This window comes from Xenopus laevis, chromosome 3L (assembly GCF_017654675.1).
Source record: "Xenopus laevis strain J_2021 chromosome 3L, Xenopus_laevis_v10.1, whole genome shotgun sequence".
In the NCBI taxonomy this organism is placed as follows: Eukaryota; Metazoa; Chordata; class Amphibia; order Anura; family Pipidae; genus Xenopus; species Xenopus laevis.
The window spans coordinates 110,458,603-110,482,837 of record NC_054375.1 but is presented as its reverse complement, the minus strand read 5'-3'; the positions used below and the strand labels follow the sequence as shown (position 1 = coordinate 110,482,837).

General features: G+C 38.4%; 1 protein-coding gene across 9 annotated transcripts in view; it reads right to left on the bottom strand.

Moving 5' to 3' along the window:
* LOC108711407 (transient receptor potential cation channel subfamily M member 7) overlaps window positions 1-24,235 on the bottom strand; it is a 56,600-nt gene that overhangs the window by 31,366 nt on the left and 999 nt on the right. Inside the window, exons 1-15 of one of the 9 annotated variants that reach the window (XR_005966346.1) lie at window positions 17,707-17,982; window positions 15,344-15,382; window positions 14,483-14,663; window positions 13,587-13,800; window positions 12,231-12,355; window positions 11,978-12,149; window positions 10,848-11,022; window positions 9,303-9,426; window positions 8,626-8,698; window positions 6,961-7,061; window positions 4,121-4,255; window positions 2,943-2,996; window positions 2,125-2,256; window positions 787-915; window positions 244-521 (exon numbers count right to left, since the gene is read on the bottom strand). Coding sequence is in view for 8 of the 9 variants with exons in the window: in XM_018253120.2 (XP_018108609.2) it covers window positions 244-521; window positions 787-915; window positions 2,125-2,256; window positions 2,943-2,996; window positions 4,121-4,255; window positions 6,961-7,061; window positions 8,626-8,698; window positions 9,303-9,426; window positions 10,848-11,022; window positions 11,978-12,149; window positions 12,231-12,355; window positions 13,587-13,800; window positions 14,483-14,663; window positions 15,344-15,382; window positions 17,707-17,873 (2,099 nt within the window). In the remaining variant the exon portion in view is untranslated. Of the gene's footprint in view, window positions 1-243; window positions 522-786; window positions 916-2,124; window positions 2,257-2,942; window positions 2,997-4,120; window positions 4,256-6,960; window positions 7,062-8,625; window positions 8,699-9,302; window positions 9,427-10,843; window positions 11,023-11,977; window positions 12,150-12,230; window positions 12,356-13,586; window positions 13,801-14,482; window positions 14,664-15,343; window positions 15,383-17,706; window positions 18,520-24,235 lie in introns of those variants that run through there. The other 8 variants (XM_018253114.2, XM_018253120.2, XM_018253123.2 and 5 more) reach the window with 8 other exon arrangements.

Genomic DNA, 24,235 nt, shown 5'->3' with positions numbered 1-24,235 from the left:
ATGAAATAGGCCAAATGTTTAGCAGCATGAGGGCCCACTGACACCTTGGCCCACCGGGACTTTTCCTGGTATCCTGGTGGGCCAGTCCGACACTGGGTGTGTTAATAGACACAAAATGCCCTCTGGGTACCTAGTAAATTGGATTGCCTTGCCGCCTACTACTTTAAAGAATCTAAAAGGTTACAAAGACATGTAGTCTATCTGTAATGTTCCTCTCATAGCAAGAAAAAAAAGCAGATTTACTTGGAATATTTATTTAGCTTTTCAGAGGAGTCATCGATGATGTCACTCTGCCGGGCCTCCTGGTACATTGCACGATAAAGCTTTGTAGCGACCAGAGCTTTAGCCATGGACTCCTCCCCATGCTGCCAGAAAAACAGGGCCATCTTTTGCCGCTTGGTTAGCACAGCCCAAACTAGGAGATCATTGAAAGGATAAGGAAACGGCCTTGTTATTCGACTGTCAGCTTCTAGAGGGTCATTTCTACTGGTCTTTTGACTGACTTCACATGTATTGCTGGTCTGCATATGAAAACAAAAAACATTCAATACTCCCACAAGTGCTGTTGCCTATTAACACCCCCACCAGAAGAACACTGGAATAACTGCCAAGTGCAAGCTGGTGCTAATTCCAAGATTCTCTGGTGCATTGGTACTGCCGTATGTTGCTGGGAGCATATTTAGGCACAAGTACTGTGAATGGTGTCAATGCATTGCACTAGCTCTTGCAATCATAAATGAGCCTTAGAGAATGACAGATAAGGCTGCTGCCTGCCAAAATAAATACCTTAGGTTTGTAGGGTTGTGCTGTTTGGATGAAATGCGTGTGTCTGGTTTTATTCTTTGTTACTACTCTCCCCAAATTCTTTTCATTTGCAGGATGTGTGGAAGTGCCACCAGCAGGTCGACTGGAACTCTAACAACCAAAAACATACACAAAATTAAGGCAAATTATAGTGTTGGGTCCTTAATCTCTGTCTCACCAGTTGTGGTTTGCAGTTCTAAAACATGTAAAGCCACAGGCCTAGAACATTGGTTCAAATCATCCTCCTAAATTTTCTACAGAACCTGAGACACTGGCTTCCCAATCTGTAATGTTGATTTGTAAAAACTGCAACTACACTAAAAATACTATTAAAGTAACTAAATAAAGTAAGTATTTCTGCTTTATATGCAATGATATAGCTTCTTTCATAGTTGTGGCCCATAACCAATGCTACGTACTCAGTTTGGCCCTCCAGATCGAAGTGTGAGTGTATCTGGGTGTTACATGGTCATTCTATTGCAGTTCTGATTGGCAGGTACTGATTTACAACTAATATGTAAATATTAACAAAGCTGCCATTAGAAATAATGGGGTCCCATGCTTCCTTGTCAACTAAATAAAAATTAGGTAAAAACTGCAAAAAGGAAATTCTCACCCAAAGAGTCCATTATACTAAACATGCCATGACCCATCCATTCCTGATGCAAGCCCCACCCCTTTTGAGACTTGCAATTTAGACCATTCAGTCTGTCAGTGCCCCCTTTAGCCATGGGACCCCTCGCATGACTCCATCGTACCCCCATGATGGCAACCCTGGGTGCTAAATTGCAAAAATCAGTTGTGTAACTTGGTACCACTGCTGCCCACAACCAAGGGTCCCACTTCCCCCACACCATCACTAGTTGGAATTATAGGGGATAGAGTGTTAGTAAATTGGCACAAAATGGACTTATTCTGTTGTTCTTTGTATAAGCAGAGGCCATTATGCTGCTTCTATACTAAAAGAGCTGTACTTGCTGAACTCCCTGTTAAAAAAAATCTGTTCTGCTCTTTCAGTTACCTGTGGGTGGCTTTTTGCCTCTGTTGGTAAAATGCTGAAAAAGCGTGTCATACATGCCTAGATTTGCATGTGGATTTCTTCCAGGATCTTCCAGGATCCTTGCATGTGTCCCAAAGGAATTAGAATTTCATGGCAGCATCAGGTAAATACACTGCCCCATGCAAGGGGGATTATCCTAATATTGTGCTTTGAATAGGGCTGGTGTCTGTTGACTGGTTTGGGAACCCCTCATTTGCCGATACAAAGAATGGCACGACAATATGTCACTGACCCACTAACCAAGTAGATCCATTAATTACCTGACTTAGTGCTTTGTACATCGCTTTAAAGTTTTTTTTGGTGTAGCTGCTTCTAAATACACCTCCCATTAAATATTCAATTACAAGTCCCACGTCTATCATTGTGATTTTATTCTGGCCTGGAATGTTACCCTGTAAAGAGAAATTGGATGATTGCTAGTCTGTTCACATTAATGTTCTTTTCAGAATAATATATGCCTAAAATCCATTTACACTTAAACTGATCCAGGAGCATCTCATTTAAAGTTACTGGATTCTGGGACTGGCATTGAGGTACAGCACATGAAGCACAAAATATTTCATAGGTCATTCCTGCTTTTGACCACTACCCTTTTACCTACACCCACTCACAGACAAACTTCATCTTTGTTTTCCTCTGTATATTTCATCATAAAGGTTGCAATATAATGTATTTATCCCCAAAAATATTTAGCCAGTATAAATGCAGAGCAAATGTCATGTTTAATGCTCTACAACATCAGTGTAAATACATTTTCTGAGCCAGGATGAAGAGGCATCACTTGTGAACCATCACCTGGGATTGGGCTCAATGTGATTTCCCATAGATTAAAATAAAAATGTAAATAGTAGGAGTAAGATTTAAGGATCTATGGTTCAAATGCTATTTTATGTCATATTATAAATCTTATGGCTCTTTAAATCTCTTGATATCTATTTCACAGACAAAACTGCTCTTAGCTTCATGGTGACTTGCTGCAGCAATTGTCAAAGAAAAATTACTAAATCCTTATCTAGTTTATGGAAATATCTCAGATTAGGTGCAAGAGCATATACAAACACATTGTTACTGACTGTACCTTTTTTATCTCCCATATAAGCTGTAAAAGGGTGTCGCTGTTTGTATCTGATTTCTGAAATGGAAGAAATTCATTATGCAATTTATAGATTTTTCACATACATTGTTTTGTTCTAGTTTGTGAATATTCTAGGCAAGGGATGATGACATGGCTCCCAGCAACCCTTTAAAAGTAGTTTATGGGCCAGATTTAGTCTCATGAGAAACAGGAATGAAACAGGAACTGCATTAACTAAGGATGAGTTGAGGACATCCCGGCCCAATTTAAAAACTCCACAGGCCCCAAGCCATCACTGCTAATCTCCCTCTGTCAGAGGTGAGGAAGTTGAGGAAGCACAGGAGCTGCTAACTGTGGGATCGGTTTTGGGCCTGTGGGGCCCACCGTGTTTTTTCACCGGTGTCCCGTCAGCCCAGTCTGACCCTGAGTTGGTGAACAAAGAAAAAACAGAATGAGGTTTCAGAAGTATCTTCTGAGAAATATCTGGAGTACATATAAGTGCTCATTAACAATACACAGGGCAGGGCACGAAGTTCAAAAAATGCAGATGCAAACCGCCATGTTTTTACGCTTTGTAACTTGTGCCACGCTAAGTGTTCATACGCACAGAAATTTGTGCCCCAGAATTGAGTGCAAAACCCTGCACCTCCCAATAACAACAGTTTGAAGGCTCTGTATTAATGAGGGACAGGCTGCGGGTGTTGTGCACATCCACTTAGATGTACATTAACTTTTGCTTCATTCAGACACACGTTAGGAAGTGTCAATACAATTTCTCACAATAGAAAGCAGTTAGAAAAATAAATACATATTTGACTGTGCAAGTTGCTACTGGGGCATGTGTGAGAAGAACGGTGTTTTGCATTTTTTTATTATAGATTAACAGGATTACGTGGGATCCACCAAAATATTTTAGGTGGCACAAAGTAACATATATATCCAAATTCAAGCCACTACCTGGTTACTATGGCAAGATTATTTATATATTGCTGTCTATACTTTGAACTTTAAACAGGGGAGAAGGGTGTAGTTTTTGGGGGGGCAGGCTACTATTGAATGGCTTTTCACTGGAAAACCTTTCATTAGCAGTAGGTCTCTTTGGGAAGGCTTTGCCTCTCTAAATCTTCAATATGTTTCCTACAAAACTCAACAGCACTGTCAGCACCTACTCCAGCACCTACCACATTGTAAAGTTTATCCAGACGGGGTAAGGTAAGAAATTTGTGCATGCTGACACCATTTTCTATCAAAAGCTTGACAAATGCAACTCTGTCCATGATAAGGGCATCCATCATGGCTTGTTCCAGAGGTTCTGTCTGCAAAAAATAATTTCCCATTATGTGTTAAATTCAATCCCTGCAAAGAGAATATGGGGGGGTGCAAGTGCGGGTTTGTGGGGTGCCAGGTGAAGTAGTATTGTTTTAGGCACAATTCTGATACCCACACATGTTCAGATATACATGTTAGTACAGCTGAGTTACACTGGTATTTTATAAGCAGCATGCTTTATTTTTCTGCATTTAAGGAGCATTTCAAATAAAATAAAAACACATATAAATCCAATATATGCCATTTGATGTGTTTAGCTTCCATTTCCATAGACACACCTTCAAATACCCATGTGTCCTGTGACTCAGCCTTTAAAGTGAGAGTTGTTCTTATGTTTGTTATTGCATAGTTGGCCCTTTATTAAAAGGCAACAATCAAAAAAAATAAGTTACCTCATGGGAATATGAATCTTACTATACGCAATCACTTAAAATGTACTTTTACAAATTATTCTTTAGTATCCCCTTCTCTCCAGATGCAGGAGTCAGTATTAGATTTTGATTAATAGTTAGGTCAAATACATTGGTGCATGTTTTCCTTTGTCTTGACAATGTAGTAGAGCTAACTGTTTTTTAATATAATCAATTCCAACACAAAGCAGTATGAAGAGAGACACAGTGCACAAGTATGGGATGTCTTATACATGCTAGGGACTACGGGGCTAGGGGCGTTTTCCAAAATAAGGGGTGTTTCAGTAATTGGTAACATCATAATTAAAACATAACAAACCTTTAGAAGAATTGCATTGTAATTAACAAGAATTTATGTTTGGTTAGTAAGTACAAGACATTTTTTATTATTTTTTTATTATTACAGCGTAAAATGGTATTACTTAATTATAAGTCGTGTGAGTGTTATATAAACAATTCACCCTGTAGGAATCGTGTGTTTCTCATTAATCTGGGTTGAGATCTAGATTTCTGAATAATAGATCCTATACCTGTATCAGTTCACTGGAAAAGGAAGTGTAGGGACCCGAAGGGTTAATTCCCGACAGAGAGTCACATGGCTGAGCTATGGGGTTTCCCAGGGGCTGGGGCCAGAGCATTGTGGGTGCAGCAGGGCAGATACCGGAGGATACCACAAGATGTCGCTGCTGCACCACTTTACTATAAAAAAAAAGAGAGCCATGTGTTCAGACAGCCATAACAAATTTCTGCTGTCTTACTGCTGGATGTTACTTCTTGGAGGAGAGAGTGAATTCAGCAGCCAAAATGTAGAGGCAGGAGGCCTCTGAGGCTGGGGTAGGCGACCCCATGCCTGGGAGCTCGATCAGGAGGGTCTGAAGCTCCGGATTTTTCAAAATGAATGTGGAAATTAGACTGTTTCAGCTCTGTGTGTGAGCCCTCGGGTGAGTATGCCTGGGGAGAGTAGAGAAAAGGGAAAGGATCCAGCGGGGTTTCTATTGTGTCACACGCTGTTTGTGTGCCTGCCACATGGAAGCCAGTACCTTGTCCATCAGGAAAGGTACTTGGGAAAATAGCGCTACCTGGACCATTTGTGCTCTTGTTGGGAAAAGGGACAGAGACTCTTTGTCACCAAAGGAGTAGTGTGGGACTTTGCCTGGCAGGGAATTACCAGAATAAGACTGGGACAGGGTCACCAGGGTAGTGGGTCATGCTTTTAAATGCATATGTGTACTTTTACAGTTTATTTCCCCTTTAATCTGCAGTTCCTTGTATAAAGTTGATATTTTTATAAAGCAAGTGTGTGTATTGAATGTTTTTCTAATGGGGCCACCCGCAGGTGTATTCCCGGATCCCATTAGGTGGACGCACTGCCAGAGAAGAGTTTTCCCAGTACCCTTTCACCTAGCAAAGGGGACTCAGGACCTGTAATTGGTAAGAAATTATGTAATGTATAACCTTTGGCACAGGAGGGTGGCCAAAAAGGGGTTACAGAAACTTAAGGCCATATAAGGTGTGGTCAAATAAGGAGGTCTGAGTTATCTTGCAGACACTGAAAGAAATTAATTTGCAGGAAAGCCAAATACTACATGAGAGGAAAGTTCCTATAACTACAAGATCTAATAGTACATCATGCTTAGTGCATGGGCCCTGAAAAGGCAGAAGAGATGCTCATGTGGAAGAGGCACTAGGAGCCACCAATGTGTTATTGTCCAATTTTTGGATTGTGGAAATTTAAATAAATTGCAACTGGAAATAGTGTACCTTACCTTGCACTGTACCTTGCACTATGAAATAACACATGTTACCTTGTAGGCTTATGTGGCATCACTAAGAGAAAAATGTTTCATATCTGAGGGAAACAATTATGATATTTCCAATTTTATAAAAGGAATAAAAATTATAATATAGTGAGGCTGGTTATTTAAAATGCTGGTTATAAAATATGGCAACCCTATCTATGAGCAAAGGAATTTTTTTTCCATTTGAAAATATTAACCCAACAAGATGGGAGAAGGTAACCCCAGCAAAAGGAATATCCTATACTTATTTTACTGGAAACTTTAAAATCTCTCAGGGCAATGTTGTACAAAAGCCTTCAAATGCATGGCCAAGGACAGCTTCTCATTCGGTAGGATAGGTAAGAATAGTAAATATAATTTACACTGTGTTATGGATTTGAGCCACAAATTAACATATTTTATCACTCTTACCGTGATAGAAAGCTCTGCAGATAATTCAAGATCTTTTTAGTAATTAAAAATAAATAAAGAAAATTTGCTTACCAGCCACTGCTGTCCACGTACGAAAATGTGATTTTTGGCAATATCCACTCTATCCCATACAAGTGTCAAATGCAGCCGATCGATTGGGGAGATATTATTACCTAAGTGCCACCAAATACAAAAGCCTAGATTTTAGCATGTGTTTGCCACCACATTTACATTTCAAATAAGATATGTGGCCACATGCCACCTAGTGGTTAGAGATAAAGGTTGTTATACACTTTTCTAAGATGCTCAATAAAAATTGTTTTCTGCACTAGATGTAGTACCACTAGAAACCATCCAATGTGTGTTAGAGGATGAACTCATGCCATTAGTGTTATTGCTGAATGAATTAATGTTACTGGTACAAGAAAGACATTAGGGGTCATTTACAACCACAAGTACAGTTGCATTTGTACAAATTTCAGTTGCGTGTAAGCTTCATTCATTAAATCTACTTCCATAAAGCTGTGCTCCCTGACTTTCTCCTGCCTCCTTTTCCTGTTGACGCAGGGAAATCCTGGAGCTACTGCCACCTCCAGACCAGGCAGTAGCTCCATAGTTCCCATAGTGCCGCACACATCTCTCTGATGGGAAACACTGGAAATGATGCTAAGTGGGCATACAAAGCTTTCAGTGTAATTGTGTCCAATTAGTGTTGCAGTGCAAGTGCAATCACATTCATTTTGAATTATTGGCCTCCGTAGTGTCAAACGCAACTCTGGTGATGCTATTGGAATGGCCACATTCCATGAGAAAAACTTATCTCATGGTTTATCACATGAAATCTCAATAGAAGTGTATGGGGAAAAAAACTGGACCTGAATTAGAAGATATGTTTTCTTTCCTCTTTTCCTCATCCATAAGTTTTCACTTGATAAACCATAAAAGCAAGTTTTTTTCATGGAATTGAATCTGGCCCTTTGAGGGGTTTGGAATTTAATTAAGGGTAATCTTTTTCATCAACTTGATTTTGGCCCAATATGTCTTAGAAAAAGATCATTCTAATATATTGAAGAAAATATAAATATATGTAGAAAATATTACATAAACATACTGACCAACAAATCAGTTTGTAAATATGTCAAACTGATCACATTTCTGCCATGTGGTGGTTCCTCTTGGGATCTTTCTCAAGGCTGAGAGAAATGATTCATGCCGTTAACGTGTCCAATTTGATTTACTCAAACAAGAATAGGGTTTATAGTAGGGTTTAAATTCACTTTAATTTCACTTTAATTTCTCTATAAATATTGTAGTAAATGTGAGCATATTACCATGGACTTTTATTCACCTGCATATTGGTATTTATTTGTATTAATGGGAGAAGCCCACTAAAGATTCCTCATCTACAATAGCTCATATGCACAGCCTCACAGGCCCTATATGTTGGCCACATTATTATAAAAATTGTACAATGGGCCAGATCCAATTAGATGGGATAATTGAATCTCCATATTCAATTCTAGATTGTCCCATGCAGCAAGATGCAATTCAATGAGAAAACTGTATCTCACTGATACTCGCGTGAAAACCTCTGAAAAAGTTGAACTAAATTAAGTTAATTGTTTTTCTCCTGCAATTGGATCTTGGCAATAAGTTTTCACATGATAAACAATAAAATTATGCTTTTTTTTTTTTTTCAATGTGGACCTATGTTTGCTCGATTAAAGTAAAATGTACCTTTCAATAGGGCTTTGAGTAGATCTACATCAATTTCCTGATGAATATCAGGCCCAATATGTAATACTGTTATCTGGAAAGCAAAAATGAGATCAGATCAACAAATACCTTGTAATGACTGAAATTTCTCAAACAGACAATTAATGACTGTTTAAGATACAGTGTAAAGACCTAATACCTCTTCTGTAAAGATTTTTCTAAAATAAAAGTGCCGCTATATTGTCATCATATTTCCTTTATATATGTGCCTTTCCAAATCACACGGGCTATATACTGCTTTGTTTTCACTTGCTTTTTATTCTGGTTCAGTGTGTAGTTTCAACCTTGCTTAAGCCTTTTTTAACGCTGGCTCTTATGGCACAATTATCGTTATTGCTTCCATTGAAATGCCATAATCAGTGGCAGCACTGGTATATCCCTGTATTGAGCACAATGCAGCAAGACAACATTAGGTTATCGGGCCATTAAATCTTTCCATCTTTCATTTTTACCAGTAGGTTCAACTATTTAAGTGGAGGAGAAGACAATTGAGCTCCCTACACTTGTGGTACAATCCAGGTCTGAAAAGAATGACAAGTAAGGGAAGGGAACATTAGCCCGGCCAATAGCAAGCTTGTATTTTACCTCACCTTTACCAAAAGAAAAGTCAAAATAATGATTTTTGGATGTGCACTCACTAGCTCCTTCATTTGCATGCAGCACATTAGGGTCTGGAACAGATGTACCGCTTCACTTTTATTTAGGGTGAAAGTCTTTTTGATTTTAGAGATGACATTTGATTCCATTCCATCTGGGAGAAGTCTAACGGGAGAAAAAAATTATATATCACTGAAATTTCAAAAGACAATAGTAGAAAGCAAACTGTTTTGGAGTTTTTTGAAAATATGTTTTGAAATTATTGTCTTATATATTCAATTTAGCACAATGAATATGAACAACGAAACAGTTGACAAGCAGAACTACACACAAAAATACAGTACATTTAGAAATTAAAGTGAACAGGGCAGTTTCAAAACCATAATTACATGAACATTAACCATTTTATACGAAAAGTCATTCCATTAGTCGCCCGGCGACAAATCTCTTCTTCGGGGCAACTAATCTCCCCGAACTGCCTCCCGCTGGCTAGAATATAAATAGCCGGCGGATGGCACTCGGATCCCTCCATTTTCCGAAGTCGCCCGATGTTGCCTCACGAGGAAACTTCGGGCGATTTCGGAAAAAAATTGCTCCAAGTGCCATCCCGCCGGTGATTTTCATTCTAGCCAGCGGGAAGGCAGTTTGGGGAGATTAGCTGCCCCGAAGAAGAGGAGATTTGTCGCTGGGCGACTAATCTCCCCTAATTGCAGCATGTGTCTCTGCCCTTCTGCAGTACGATATTAAAACTGTAAAAAAAAAGTTGTACTTTCAAAAAATGGTAGATAAAAACTCCCACAAATGGCAAAGGAGGGACAATATAAACTAGAAAGGGATTCTGAACCTGGCAAACAACAGCAATGAGAAACACGTGACCACATATCAATCTGCTGATCTAACAGAAAGCTTGCAATCTGGGGTTTTCTGTAATTTGGATAGTCATTCTACTAAAAAATAAATTAAATATACCCAATAGGAGTGTTTTACCTCCAATAAGGCTTAATTACATCATACTTGGGATCAAGTACAAGGTACGGGTTTATAATTAGAGAGAAAAGGGGATTATTTGTAAAAAAAAAAAAAAAAAAAAAAAATGGATTATAATGGAGCCAAAGGGAGATGGCCTGCCCATAATTTGGAGCTTTCCGGATAACGGGTTTTTGGATAAGGAATCCCATACCTGTATAGTAACAATCACTAACAGTGTATGTTCCTGACTAATAAATAGAAAGCAGAACCCAGCTTGAAGATAGTCTTTATTTTACCAGCGCTGTCACATGTTATAGGTGAATGCGAAGTCTTAGAAAGTGGTGGACAAACAGGCTCAACAACTGCAGAGTGCTGCAAGGTTTATTTAACACAACAAATGAATCAAGCTTAGTGGCTCTTTTTCAAGTGTTAAATAAAGCTTGCAGCACAGCATCTGCGGCTGTTGAGCCTGTTTGCCAACAACTTTCTAAGACTTCGCATTTGCACTTGCCTCTAGTTGGGACAAAGGCCGTGGCACAGATGATATATATCGTGATATTGGTACAAACTGCCTCTTTTCCACATGTTATAAGTGAAGCTGCATGGCCTAGTCTTACCCACTGCTCTCTGTATGTTTATAGACATATGCAAGGAGGTCTGCCGCTCTGCCAGTGCCATCACATACCACAACTGGCACAGGAGGACTTTGCTGAAGATACTCCAGGACTGTCAGAATGGTTTTGGGTCCTCCTTCCAGTATAAGAGCCATCATAGGGACACGTCTATCATTTGCTAAAGAAAAGTACACAGTATACACATTGACAAAATGATATTAGAAGTAAAAATATTTTTATCTTTCACTGTACCATAAACTGATCATTTAAAAATGTGCTCTCCAATACCCTAAGCCTACTGTATATTACACTCCAAGTAATACCTACATCTAGAAAGTAAAATACCAGACTGAATGGCCATGGCATCTGCTGTACAGTATTCTATACTTCTGTACAAGTGGCCATTTTCAGGGGCTACTGCCCCAGAAAATAAGCATCCATCCCAGTGTTCATCAGAAGCAGAAGATAAAACTTATATAAAATTCTCAAATGCCAAAAAGCATGAGTAATCTTAAACTGGTCCCTAAGGCTTATGCCAATATATAAGAGAATGAAGGTGTTTTGTAATAAAAGGCACTCAGTTTGCAGTAAGGTGCAGTAACCCAGAGGTCTCTCAGGAAGTGTGCAAACACGAAACGCTGTTATTTGTAAATTAAATATGGAAATAGATTGCTTTTTTACACCTTTAATCAACCTTTAATCATGGAGTGAGCGTTTCCTGAAAGAATCCTGGAGTGCGATGTTATAGTATTTGGTGTGAGCAGTAACCCATAGCAACCAATCCGCAGTTAGCATTTACAGGTCTTATTCGCTGCTTTGGGCTACTCCACATGGTCAGACAGTGCCTTTTTATTACATATGGGGTTATAATGTTCTTGAACCAAAGAAGTAAAATGTCAGGCACTCACAGTCACAGATCTCACAAACTAGCTTGTAAAAGAACTGAGAACTTTATTTAGGCCACAAAATAGATCAATACATAGCCTTACGCGTTTTGTGCCAGTGGGCACTTAATCATAGGCTGTTATAATGTTCTTGACACAAACCCCCATATGAACATATGAACTCCATATAAAAATATATTATGTTGTATATTCACCTATTTATATTACTGACTTCATAATAATACTCACTTGCATGAAATTGTTGCAAGCTGGTTTTACTTTCTAGTTCTCTTCGTAAATTCATTTCTCCCCCACTCCTTCCCACGGTCCCATCATCCACCAGTAAGAAGTGGGAATGCAGGTTGTTCAGAACGTGAAGTTTACTCAGAGGGCTCAGCAATGTTTGATATGGAGCCATCACCTGAACAAAACTTTCACAGTTTAAACTACAAAATGAAAAAAGATACTTATAGTCATATATAATAGTTAGAAGAGACCTTACATTATTTCCAATGAGGTCCTGTCTGCCCTCGATTATTCCCCAAGGTGCTACTCCAATAATACAGATATTATGGGTGAGACGACTGGCATATTCTTTTATGGCATCTCCAATATGTGCAGCTACTCCTGATTAGTAGAAACAGACAGAAATAGAATGTCAGAACATTCATTGGTGGTTTTGTGGGTGCTAAATTATCAAAAAACATTTTTTAATATTTTCACATGCCACGCAATAACTTTCAAATTAAGCTTCTTTCAGCCAGAGATCAAAAGCTTAGCTGCTTAAACTTGAGTAGTACAGGTAGGGGAGATGTTGCTAGGAGCTGATACTCATCAATATGCTAAAGAAAACGGTTACCCCTGGGTTAGTATAACTGGAAAACTGTGGATCAGTGATTTCTTTATCCAGCTCCCAGAATCATTTGTAAGTATTAATCTGCACAGTGTCAATAAACAGATCTGAATCTCCAGTGTATAAATACTGTAGTAGCAAATGTGGCAAATGCATTGGCTGCTACTATACACACAACAACATTTACTGCTAGGCCTGTGGCAGGCCTCCATGACAACATTCTACCAACATTCTCTCTGCAACAAATGCACAATGGCCCAATGGGCACCAATGTAGGAGGCAATTTCTAACGTAAGAGCTTATATTGAGGGCACATCAAGGCACCTGCTTCCCTGCCGGCAAATTGTGGCAGTAGCATATTTCAGCAATCCCACAATGATCTGGCAAGTTTTATTTGATCTATGCACAAACACAGGAATGCCTGGAGGTTGAGAAGAGGAGCTCCTGGCAATGCAGAAACCTCCAGCTGAAACTGAGAGGAAGAAGGTTAGACACTCCCAATGTATTTACTTGTTGTCTAACCATTGTTACGAAAATATCCTTTGTACTTTATTTACAATATGGGACCACTCTGATGCTGGGGGCCAAGTTCAAATCCCCACTTTTCCCTATCCTAAAACTGGCCATTAGTGACTATAGGCAGTGATTTGGTCAGAGCCAGAAATTCTGTAAGAAAATAAACGACTGTAACAGGGTTATTTATTAAACTCAGCATTTATCTGTTCAGTCTTTTCTGGGCAAAACTCTAAGTTTTTTTTTTTTAATTGAAACTTGAAAAGTTTTTTTTTCAGGTTTCTCCCCGAACTGATTAATTAGAGCTTTTTAAATAATAAATAAGGTCGAATTGGGTCATGGTTTTTTAATTAAAATAATGAGATAAATTCGGATTTTAGTAACCCTCTGAATGTCAACTAGGCTAAATGATATAAATAAATATCAAGTAATAATTGAATAATTGGTCGTGTGTGTGTATATTATGGTTTATGAAGACAATAAACTAGTTACCATTATTGGTTCCTCCTGTAAAAATCCAGGCTCCTGTTGATACTGCAGCTTTAACAAACCCCTTGCCAAAAGCTTCCTTAAATCGAGGATGAAGTTCAAATTTCTGCATTCCCCCATGAACAGAAATCAACAGATTTGGCTTCTTCATATGCCATTCCTTAATCATTAGCTGTAGAATGTCTTCCACTTTGCTATCATTCGACAATCTGACAAACTGAAATAAACAACTATTAAGATTCAGTGGGCTTTATAGGTAGTGACTATATGTAGTGACTATAGGCAGCCCCTGAATACAAACTAGCTAGGGGCCTAGACCCTATACTGTATAGTCCCACAAGTATATTGTCAACATGCTTTTTAACAAACTCAATTACATTTCTGCAATTAAGTGTAAATTTGCAATTCTCAGATTTAGAGTATGATGTAGATTTATAAATGGCTGAATTTCTATGCAGTAGTGATATGCGGGTCGAGAATTCGCACCCGACCCGGCCTGCTGCTGCCCCTCTATTTATAGACCCGCCCCGCAGTGGCATCACAAAAGGACTATGGCGCAAGTCTATAAATTTTGGCGCCAGAAGTGCTAGTGCTAGAGCTCGACCCAGACCCATCCGCAACCTGAAGATTTTGTGCAGGAGTCGCCCCCGAACCCACCCGACCCCCTGGTTCGGGTCAGCCCGCACATCACTACTATGCAGTATAGAACCTGGTCCCTGTAAGAGCTACCTATACCTCAGATTATAAGGAGATACTACAGATTATAGACCCAGGTAGCAGCAGGGTCACAGGTTGGACATCAGAGAACTACTGGGCCTGCTTTGTCTAGATAAGATGCCTATCTGTTAAAACATTTTGTTTTCAGAAACAAAGGAAAATAAAACTCCTGCCTGTGATACCTTTGCTTTGTAACCATGAGATCCGCACTGAAAGTTAATGGTGCCAAAAGAATCGGTGGAGCTCTTGACTGTGTGTCTGTCTGCTGTCCAACGCTCTGATTCCTGGATGTTTTCTGCCCCTGAAGGAGAAGCACCACTGGCGTAATAGGCATGTTGTCTGATTAACCTGCCGCAACAGCATCTACCACAAAGGAGACAGCATTAAAGACAATTTAACTCCAGGGAACATTCAGTTATTGTTCTTCTGTTTGTGTATTGAAATTAATGTAAAGATAAGTAACAATTAACACATTACTTTGCCTTGAAATGTGATACACCAAACAGTACAACAGCCAAAATATTTTTATAAAATAGGCCCATCCATGGAGACTAAGAGCCCTTATCCTAGCAGGCAAAATCCACAGACATCTCCCTCCAGCAATGGTGCTACTGTATATTTAGCTGGCTGCTGTTACTTTAAGAGAGTGAGTTTTTCACTTCAAGACTCCTATAGCTATTTGCAAAGTTAAAGATACAAGAAAACACTGGGTCATTCAGGCCAAGTTCCAAGTTTATCTAGGTAGGACATCATACACGTTTTCACCAAAGATTTCTTCCTAACTGACCTTCAAGCTAGGCTTTCTGGTTTTATTAGGATAACAAATTGGCATTCTTTCCATGTGTGATTTGGGGACCTGGGCACCCCCACAATTATTTTTCCATGCCCCCGTGGGCCTCCCAACAGAGGAAGCAGACCAAGGCCCCCAGTGGCAGCAGGGGATGCTTCCTCTGTAGTTGAGCCCCCCACCAATGCTCCAGGCTGCCCAAGGGTCCAGGCCCACAGTTTGGTAACAACTGCTTTAGGATTTATAGAGGATTTACCGGACAAGTTGCTGGCAAATCTGACATCCTGGAAGGCACCTTAAAAAGAGAAGAAAATGTTAAAAAATTATATCAGCAATATGGAAACATAAGTCACAGAAAAGGGCTAATTTACCAAAAAAAAGTCCACAGCAACCAATCTCTTTTATTTCACACGAAGCAGAAAATCATATTTTTTGTGCAGTAATCCTCATTTCTAAAGACTGTTTACTGCAATAAATACTTTTAATGCTGCTCCTTATGCTGCTCCTTGCTATCTGCATTTAGTGGTTTGCATTCCACTGTGGAATGCATGCTAAAACCCTGACAGTTGCCAACTTGGATTGGAGAGTCTATGCGAAAGAACTTTTGAAGGAAACATTGAGCGATGGATTGGAGGAGCGGATACCTATAGATGGCGAGTGGTAAAAGTGGAGTGGAGAAGAACCGTTTATGGTGGAGAAAGTAAAATGGTGGTGAGAGTAAAATGGTGGGAGACTTTTACTGGTGCTAATATAGCAAGCATATTTAAGGGGACATCCTCACACTGCTGGCCCGCTGGCACTATAATCAATAACCTACCTAACCGTGACTCTCATAGCTTGTGGGTGCTTTTACTACTAAAGTTAACCACAGATTAAAGGAATACTGTCATGGGAAAAAAAAAAATTCAAAATGAATCAATTAAAATAGTGCTGCTCCACCAGAATTCTGCACTGAAATCTATTTCTAAAAAGAGCAAACAGATTTTTTTATATTTTTTATATTCAATTTTGAAATCTGAAATGGGGCTAAACATATTGTCAATTTCCCAGCTGCCCCAAGTCATGTGACTCCTTCCCCTATCCTCTCTTCCTCCATCTTTTTCTTTCATCCCTCCTCTGAGACAATTGGGAATCTTCTTCAGGTCTGTTCCTCTCCATTAAAATAGAACAAATGACCCAGGTGCTACTAAGCAAAGCTACATACAGAAAAATTACATGAAAAGGCAAAGTGCACACTGGGAGCTTTTTTTTAAAAAAAAATCACACATTTTATGAATCACATATTAAAAGGTCCACATTTCAGTCCTTTTCTATTCAGTCCTTTTCTTTAGTTTTAAAACATGTCCTTGTGGGCTGTCATATGTGGGTAAGACGGACCAGACATTAAGGCTACATATGGATGGACACCGTTCTGCCATTAGTATAGCTTTTCGTGATGAGGCCACTAACAAACCAGTAACCAAACATTTCGATACATTACATTCGCCCACTAAGAAGAGGTGGAGATAGGTCTATATTACTTCTCCAGAAGGAGGTATTCTGGATTAAGAAACGTAATACTTTGGCCCCCGGTGGGTTTGAATGAACAATGTTCTTTATTATGTTTCCTAAATGAGCATTGAGATCGTGTAAGTATGTGTCAGTAAGAGTTGTTACTATTTTACACTTATTTTTGGTATTAGACAGAGAAACTGCCACAATGTATTTATCTATACATCCTACTGCTTATGGGGCCAGTATCAGGCTAGGAAAATGAGAGAATTACAACTATGCTTGATACATGGCCTTGGTGTTTTTTTTGCCTCTGATCACATGATGTGGGAGGAGGCTCTGGGATGGGTGAGTGCAATGTGATTTTATCTATTTAAACGTACACTTTTATAGTGGTCTTGATAAAGGTCTTAGAAAAGAACTGAAACGTTGACTTTTTAATATGTGATTAATAAAATGTGATTTTTTTTTTTAAAAAAAAAAAAGCTCCCAGTGTGCACTTTGCCTTTTCAGGTATATATATATATATATATATATATATATATATATATATATATATATATATATATATATATATATACAATAGATGTCTACATTTTAAATAGTCTTTGTTTAAACCCTTGAATTAACCTTTAATGTAATGTACACAGTGGCATTCTGAGACAATTTGCAGTTGGTCTGCATTTTTAAATGTGTGTGTTTTTTATTATTAAGTTTTCTGTTTAGCAGAATTCCAGTTTGGAATAGTAGCAGTTCTCTGGTTGCTAGGGTTTAATTTATCATAGCAACTAGTCAGTGGAGTCTGGAATATTAAAATTAGAGGACCTGAATAGAAAGATAATATAAAGTAACAATAAACTTTAAATTGCAGGGGCAATCTATTTTTGGCTGCTGGAAATAGGCAGCAGAAGTAGAAGGCAAATAATTCTAAAACTATTACAATTAAAAATAGAAGACCAGTTGAAAAGTTGCAAAGAAAATTAATTTTTATAACACTATAAAAGTTCACATAAAGGTGAACTGCTCCTTTAATAAAGTGCAATAACACAGAGAGTGGGATAATTATGACGGAAGAGATAGGTTCCCTATTTTGAATCTAGCATTACTACCAGAGTCATAGTTCCTTACCTATGTGGTTCCCTTGAGCTTGGAATAATTTGGACACAGTCTCTTTTATGAAATGTTTTTTCAATCCATGACACTTTAGACTGAAGAATAAGAACACAGGCATGTTCTGTTGGATTGGAACTATATAAATGCAACACAAAATCAAAATTCTGAACTTTTCTTTCCATACTGTCTGGGACACAAAAACACTGACACCCACTAACACATCATTCTGTCCCTTCACCAATTTTCAACCACTCCAACCACTGATTAAATGTATATATTAAAGGTGGCTGAATGTGCCATTAAAAAGTGGCTAAGGGTAAAGTGGTGCTGTGTGCCATATTCTTTGGGAACCCCATGTCTTGAAAGAGCCCAAGGTTCACTAAAACCAAAACAGTGAAATGATGTACTCTTACTCATAGTGGTGGTCTGAAAGCTTCTGTAATTTGTATTTTTTCATAGATCCCCATTAACCCACCCCTGGTTGTGATGGATTTTGGGTGTACACAAGTTTACATGAATATGTACAGTACATGCAGACTGTGAGAAAAAGCACAAATTAGACATGTGACAAGACAATTTCGATGTGCTACCAGCATTAATGTGGATATTGTCTTGAAAGTTCTTTTAATTACATGGTTGTCATTTACATTGGGCGTGGTTTAAAAACTGTGAGTGGTCAACACAGGCTTTCATTATCTGCCCTCCACCACGTAGCCACAAAAAATTTTGGTTAGTGGCATAGATATTTGTTACTGGGCCCAGTGTCGGACTGGGAAGCCAGGGGCCCACCGGAAAACCTTAGGCTGAGGGCCCACTTTCCAAACTATAATTCCTCCTCTCCTCACTCAACCTCTTTATTCTCCTAGTCTCTTTTCTCTACATACTATACTCTATTCTTCCTTTATTAAGCCTCTTTGTTCTCATAAAGAAATAGGCAATAACCATAAAATAGGCCAAATTGTTATCAGCAAGAAGCCCACTGACCCCTGTGCCGACCGGGAGTTTTCCTGGTACCCCGGTGTGCCAGTCCAACACTGACTGGGCCCCACAGCAAATTCAGTTTAGGGCCCCAAAACATTGGTAAGTTGACCTGTTCTACCATAATATCTTAATATTAATTAGAGAACATTCCGACTGACTTCTATACAATCTCGCCAGCTTTTACTTGATGAGTTTTTCCTTTAATAAATTCTGACTATTCAGGGTTTTGGAAAATACTTGCTGTTTTTTTTCTCCATGCTTTTCTTGAATAGAGAGAAAAAGAAACCAACCCCCCAATGTTAGCCATGTGGTCAAAATTGCTGCAGCTTGCCACATTTCCTGGGGGAAGGGGGTGGGGCATGTTTTGGCCTTTGGATTCTTTCACACCTGCACCACATCTAGAGAGAAGTAAATGATTGCCTATTAGGTGAGCTATGCTGGTATTTCATGGGTCTGGGTGTTGTTATGTGACATGACTGAGCTTGAAAACCTTGTATAACATTATCATTTACAATGTACATCATGTATTCTGAATATTGTGAACCTTTAAACATCAATTTATAGTGCAGTGGAAGAAGAATTTCTGTTTCCCTGCTGAACCCAGAAGTGGGGCAGATGTGCAGGCAGCTGAGGCTGATACCAAAACAATCACTCACCACTGCAACAAACTGCACATTTTTAATTTTCATTTGTTTTTATTCTAATCATAATCAAAAAGTTATCAAGGATCTAGTCACTTTCAGAGAGCCACTAGACTCATTGAATTTGTTTAACGCAGTGATTCTAAGACTTCCAAGTGCAAAGTTAATGGCACACTGGGCTGTTTCAGACTCATTTTGTGTGTCATGTTTTAGCAACCAAATAAACCTCCCCGACAACTCTACACCACCCATAGACTTTTACCAAACTTGCCTGACAAGTGCTGGTGCCAGCATTTGTCAAGTCACTAGTTGCTTGGAAACATGTCCAGAATCTTTTCCAGGCAACTACTGGCTGGCAAGTGATGGCACAAAAGCAATTTAATTAAAGCCTATCTGATGCTTTTGGAGTAGCATTGTCCCCCAAGAAAATATACACCACTGTGACGGCAATTACTTCAACCATACATTTGATTTGATACAATAATGGTAGATAATGCTTCCCTTGTATATATATATACAGGTATATTGGCATAAGATTACAATTTTATAGGGATGAGCAAAATATTTTTCTGAGTAAATTCAAAAATTGTTGCTTGAAAAAAAACACCGATTGACTTTAATGCATTTGGCAAGTTTTTTGCTGATTTGCTAATTTTTGACAAAGTGAAACAGGTCAGATTTGCCCATCACTTTCCAGTTGAGAAATATTTACAATGGCAAGGTAGTGTTTGTAACTCCTTTATCTTACCCCCTTCTCGGTTTTTCATCTTTATCTCATCTTTTCTGCTCCTTATTTTCTCTTTGAACTCCTTCTCGGCATCTGTTCATCTATCTAACCTCATACTTAAGCTCCCCATAGACGCAAAGATATTTCATCGGTGAACAATCGATTTCAATGAAATCCGACCAATCCGTCAAATTATCGTAAAGTTAGTGGGAATCGAACCATCGTACATCTTACGATTTTTTGTTCAAAATCTGTCAGAAAATTGATCGGCCAGGTTAAAAACATTTTATCGGTCCCAGTGAAATCTATCTATGTCAGCAGGGCCAAGCAGGCAGCTACCCCTCAGTTTTGCTGGCAATATCGCCTGAAATGGTCTTTTTAGTTGATGGACAAATCGTACATTTAAACGATAGTTTTAAGATAATCGTGGTCTCACGATAACGAAAAAGATCTTTTAAAGATCTTTACATCTATGGCCAGCTTTACTCCCTCCCTTTGCCCATTTTGGTGAGAGTTGTTAATTATTTAATTGCAACTTGAAACACCTGTGTATGAATACGTGGATGATAACCGTACCACACCTTCTAATTTAGCCAACAGTGTCATCATTTCATAAACTTCAAAATCCTAGGAATTCTGAGTACTGGACATGTTTCATTCTAATTGAATACTACACTGCGCTGGATGCAGCTACACTGCTCCAGAACCAGGAAGGACAAAGACATACATTTCTTTAGTTGCTTATGTAAATTTGCTTATTCGTTATGTACTGTCTCTATACAGATAATTACTGGATGTTATGCCAACATAAGGATTCAAGGAATAAAGTTTCTGAACAACAAGAACTAAATAAGCATCCGTTTATATACAGCACCTCCATTTACATTCCAACTACAACTGTGTAAACCACATCTACATTTCATAAACACCTTCCCAGGGTCTTCCCACATTAGAACTGTGTCCCAAACACACAGGGGTGTATTTATCAAAGGGTGAAGTTAGAGATCACCACAGTCTGTGTGTCAGACTGGCCCTCTAGGATACCAGGAACATTCCTGATGGGCTCAAGTGTAAGTGGCTTCTAAACATTTGGCCCATTCCATGGCCATGCCCTATTGCTGCAAGTGAACAAAGAGGCTAAATATATGGAATAATAGATTGTAGTATGTAAAGATAAATGGGTCACTGACATCCCAATCTGACACTGTAAATGCACACAGTACTTAGGACAGGCCAACAATAATTGGTGATATACTGGCTTGTGCATGGAGCTAAACCCATTGCCTGCTCACCTGCCTCTTATCTGGTTAGGGACAGGCAGGTTTGAAAATTTAACTGTACAGTGACCAAGTCAGATTATTAACGGGGTGGTTCACCTTTAAGTTACCTTTTAGTATGTTATTGAAAGGCCAATTCTAAGCAAATTTGCAAATAGTCTTCATTATTTATTTTTAATCGTTTTTCATTATTGGCCTTCTTCTGACTTTGCTCTGTGAAATTACCAATTTATTGTTATTCCTACTACAACTGGTTGGGGCTCACTGCTCTACATCAGGTGAATAACTCCTTTAACTCTGACAGGTCTATACAGGACCCTATTATGATCAAATCTTTTTCCTGAGACCAAAGTATTGGATCAGGCCAACCTCACATGACCCAAAACCACAGGAAACAAGTGGAGGAGAGACACTGAGGGGTTGATACCACCTAAACACATGCTATTATAATAATATGCCACATGTAAAAAAAAACATTACATGCAACAAACCGGTGTCATATAAAAATATGGAAGCAGGCAGGAGAATCTTTCTAAAATTTCCATGATTTGTATGAAGCTCTGCAATCAGCACACGTAGGTTACCTTTTAGTAGAACAAAGGTCAGTGAAAGCATTCCTGGCCTCTCCCCAAAAATCAGCTCACCCTGTCCTGCAAATGAACGGAGCTGGAGAGCAACAAATCTTAGTTGTGACCTATATGTTAAGTATTTGGAATGCAGCAATATTTCTCAGAACTGTATAATAAAGAGTAGATTAAGATAAACAAAGTTTCCATAAGCAGCAGATCTACAAAGAATTAAGAGGACCTTGCTTATTCCAGTATAAAATTGCGAGGATAGGATAAGAGAATAAAGTAGAATTTAGCACTTATGTACAGAGCCGGCTCACTAGAAATCAGACTTAAGTCACTTTTTGCTCACAGCCTCAAAAGAAAATTAAAGGGAGCATCTCTAGATAGTTTATTTGTAAGGGGGACAAATAACTAGAAGTGAGTTGGTATTGAGGTATTGTTTAAGAAATAGGTAGATGTTAATTTACCTTTTTTTTAGTTATTTTATTGATAAATCAGATAATATCATGGGTGGGAGCCTGGTTGAACTTGGTTTAGAGATAAATTCAAGTTTTAGTAAATAACCTGTAACATGGAAGGACATCTCGATGGCAGGGGAACGACCTTATAAAAATCTTTAAGGCACATATGCAGATAGTGATAAACCCAGCAAACAGTAGGCCATTGGCAGAGTGTAGTTGGTTAGGTGCAAACATAAATCTGGAAATGTGACAAGTTTTGTAAGGTCAGGTATACTAGTTAAAATGTTATACAGGGCTTGGCAGTGTACACCTAGTGAATTGTAGCAGTCTGGTTATGATGGACAGGAACAGTGACAAAGGGCAATAACTACAATAATCAGGAGTTGATAGGACAAGAGAATAAAGTAGTACAGTAATGCGATGAAAGGGCACATTTTAGATTTATAACACTATAAAAGTGACAGTGAATTGTCTATAGGGAGAAAAAGGAATCCAAGGAGAAGTTGATAAAAGTAATAGAGTATAAGATTAATAATTCATGGTCAGCTGCCTTCTGTCCCCTCTTGTGCACTGAAAGAGCCACATCTGGTGCAAAGCTACGAGTTGCTGGTTTACTATAACATTATCAGAATCTACTGAGCATTTCCATTTATAGAGAAGAAAACAACAGTACAAAATCATACCTCCCAACATTTTAGTAATACAAAAAGAGACTAAAAAACATTCCTGTGGTTTTTATGTGTTATTACAGTTTTGCTAATGTAGGTGAATTGCCCTTTAAGCTGCACGTCAGTTTCACCAAGAGACCTGCTGATCTTGTTACAATTGTTTCTTTGCTTATCTTAAATTGTTACAATCGTTTCTTTGCTTATCTTAAATTGTTACAAAAGTATCAAATTGCACCTGCCACATACTCTGGGCGCTCTGCCAAAAGCCAATTGAGTTTTAGAAACATTGTATCTTTTTCTGGCTGTTCAGTGCAGCGGATCAAAGAGAAAGTAGGAACATTTCAGTACCAATCCGGGACTGCGGGTTGAGCTGTCAAAACTGGGACTCTCTATTATAAATACAATTAGCTGTTCTGCACACATTTCTAGGAAAATCGTGTGATGAATTTTTATTTCAACTTTTTCACCCCTATATATAATAATATAAATTATAATTTAAAAGTAACAATATTATAAAATCAACAAAGTAACCTGGAACTGATGTTCCCCTACACCATTCCTAGTCCCCTGTAGAGGCACATGGGCTACAGACTGAGAATTTAGTTGTTACAGCATTTTATGCAGAACTAAACACGTTTCCCTTTTCTTTTTTTTTCTTTATGCAAGCTTTTTATTGGTTATTAAAACATAAAAGAAAGAAAGAAAACTCTTGCAAACTTTTGGAAAACACGACCTTATAAGAATGCCGACTTTCTACACTGGAATACCTGTATGCAGGTAAATTGTATGTATACATATTCCAAAATATCAATGTTACATTTTTAGCCAGCAATCAATGGGTTGCAATATCATAAATCCATCTCTCACATAGTAGCACAAGAAAAAAAAGGACAAAACTTGAAACAACAGAATAGACACATTGAAGTTATGGATAGTAACATAGCTAGTCAATTACAAGGGACTGCTTATCAAAGAGGACGGGGGTGGGTTGTCACCTTTATCTTTTGTATTTGTATGTATTTTTAGGAGGTGGGACTTTTGTGTTTTCATTAAAAAAAATTACAACTTTCTATGAATACACCTTTTTGTTATATAGTGCTGAGAATATGTTGGCACCTAATCTATTATTATTATTATTTGATAATAAATAATTGTATTTCTAGAATGCTGTTATAGTCAATATTATTATTACTTTGTAATTAGTTCGTTCTCATGAA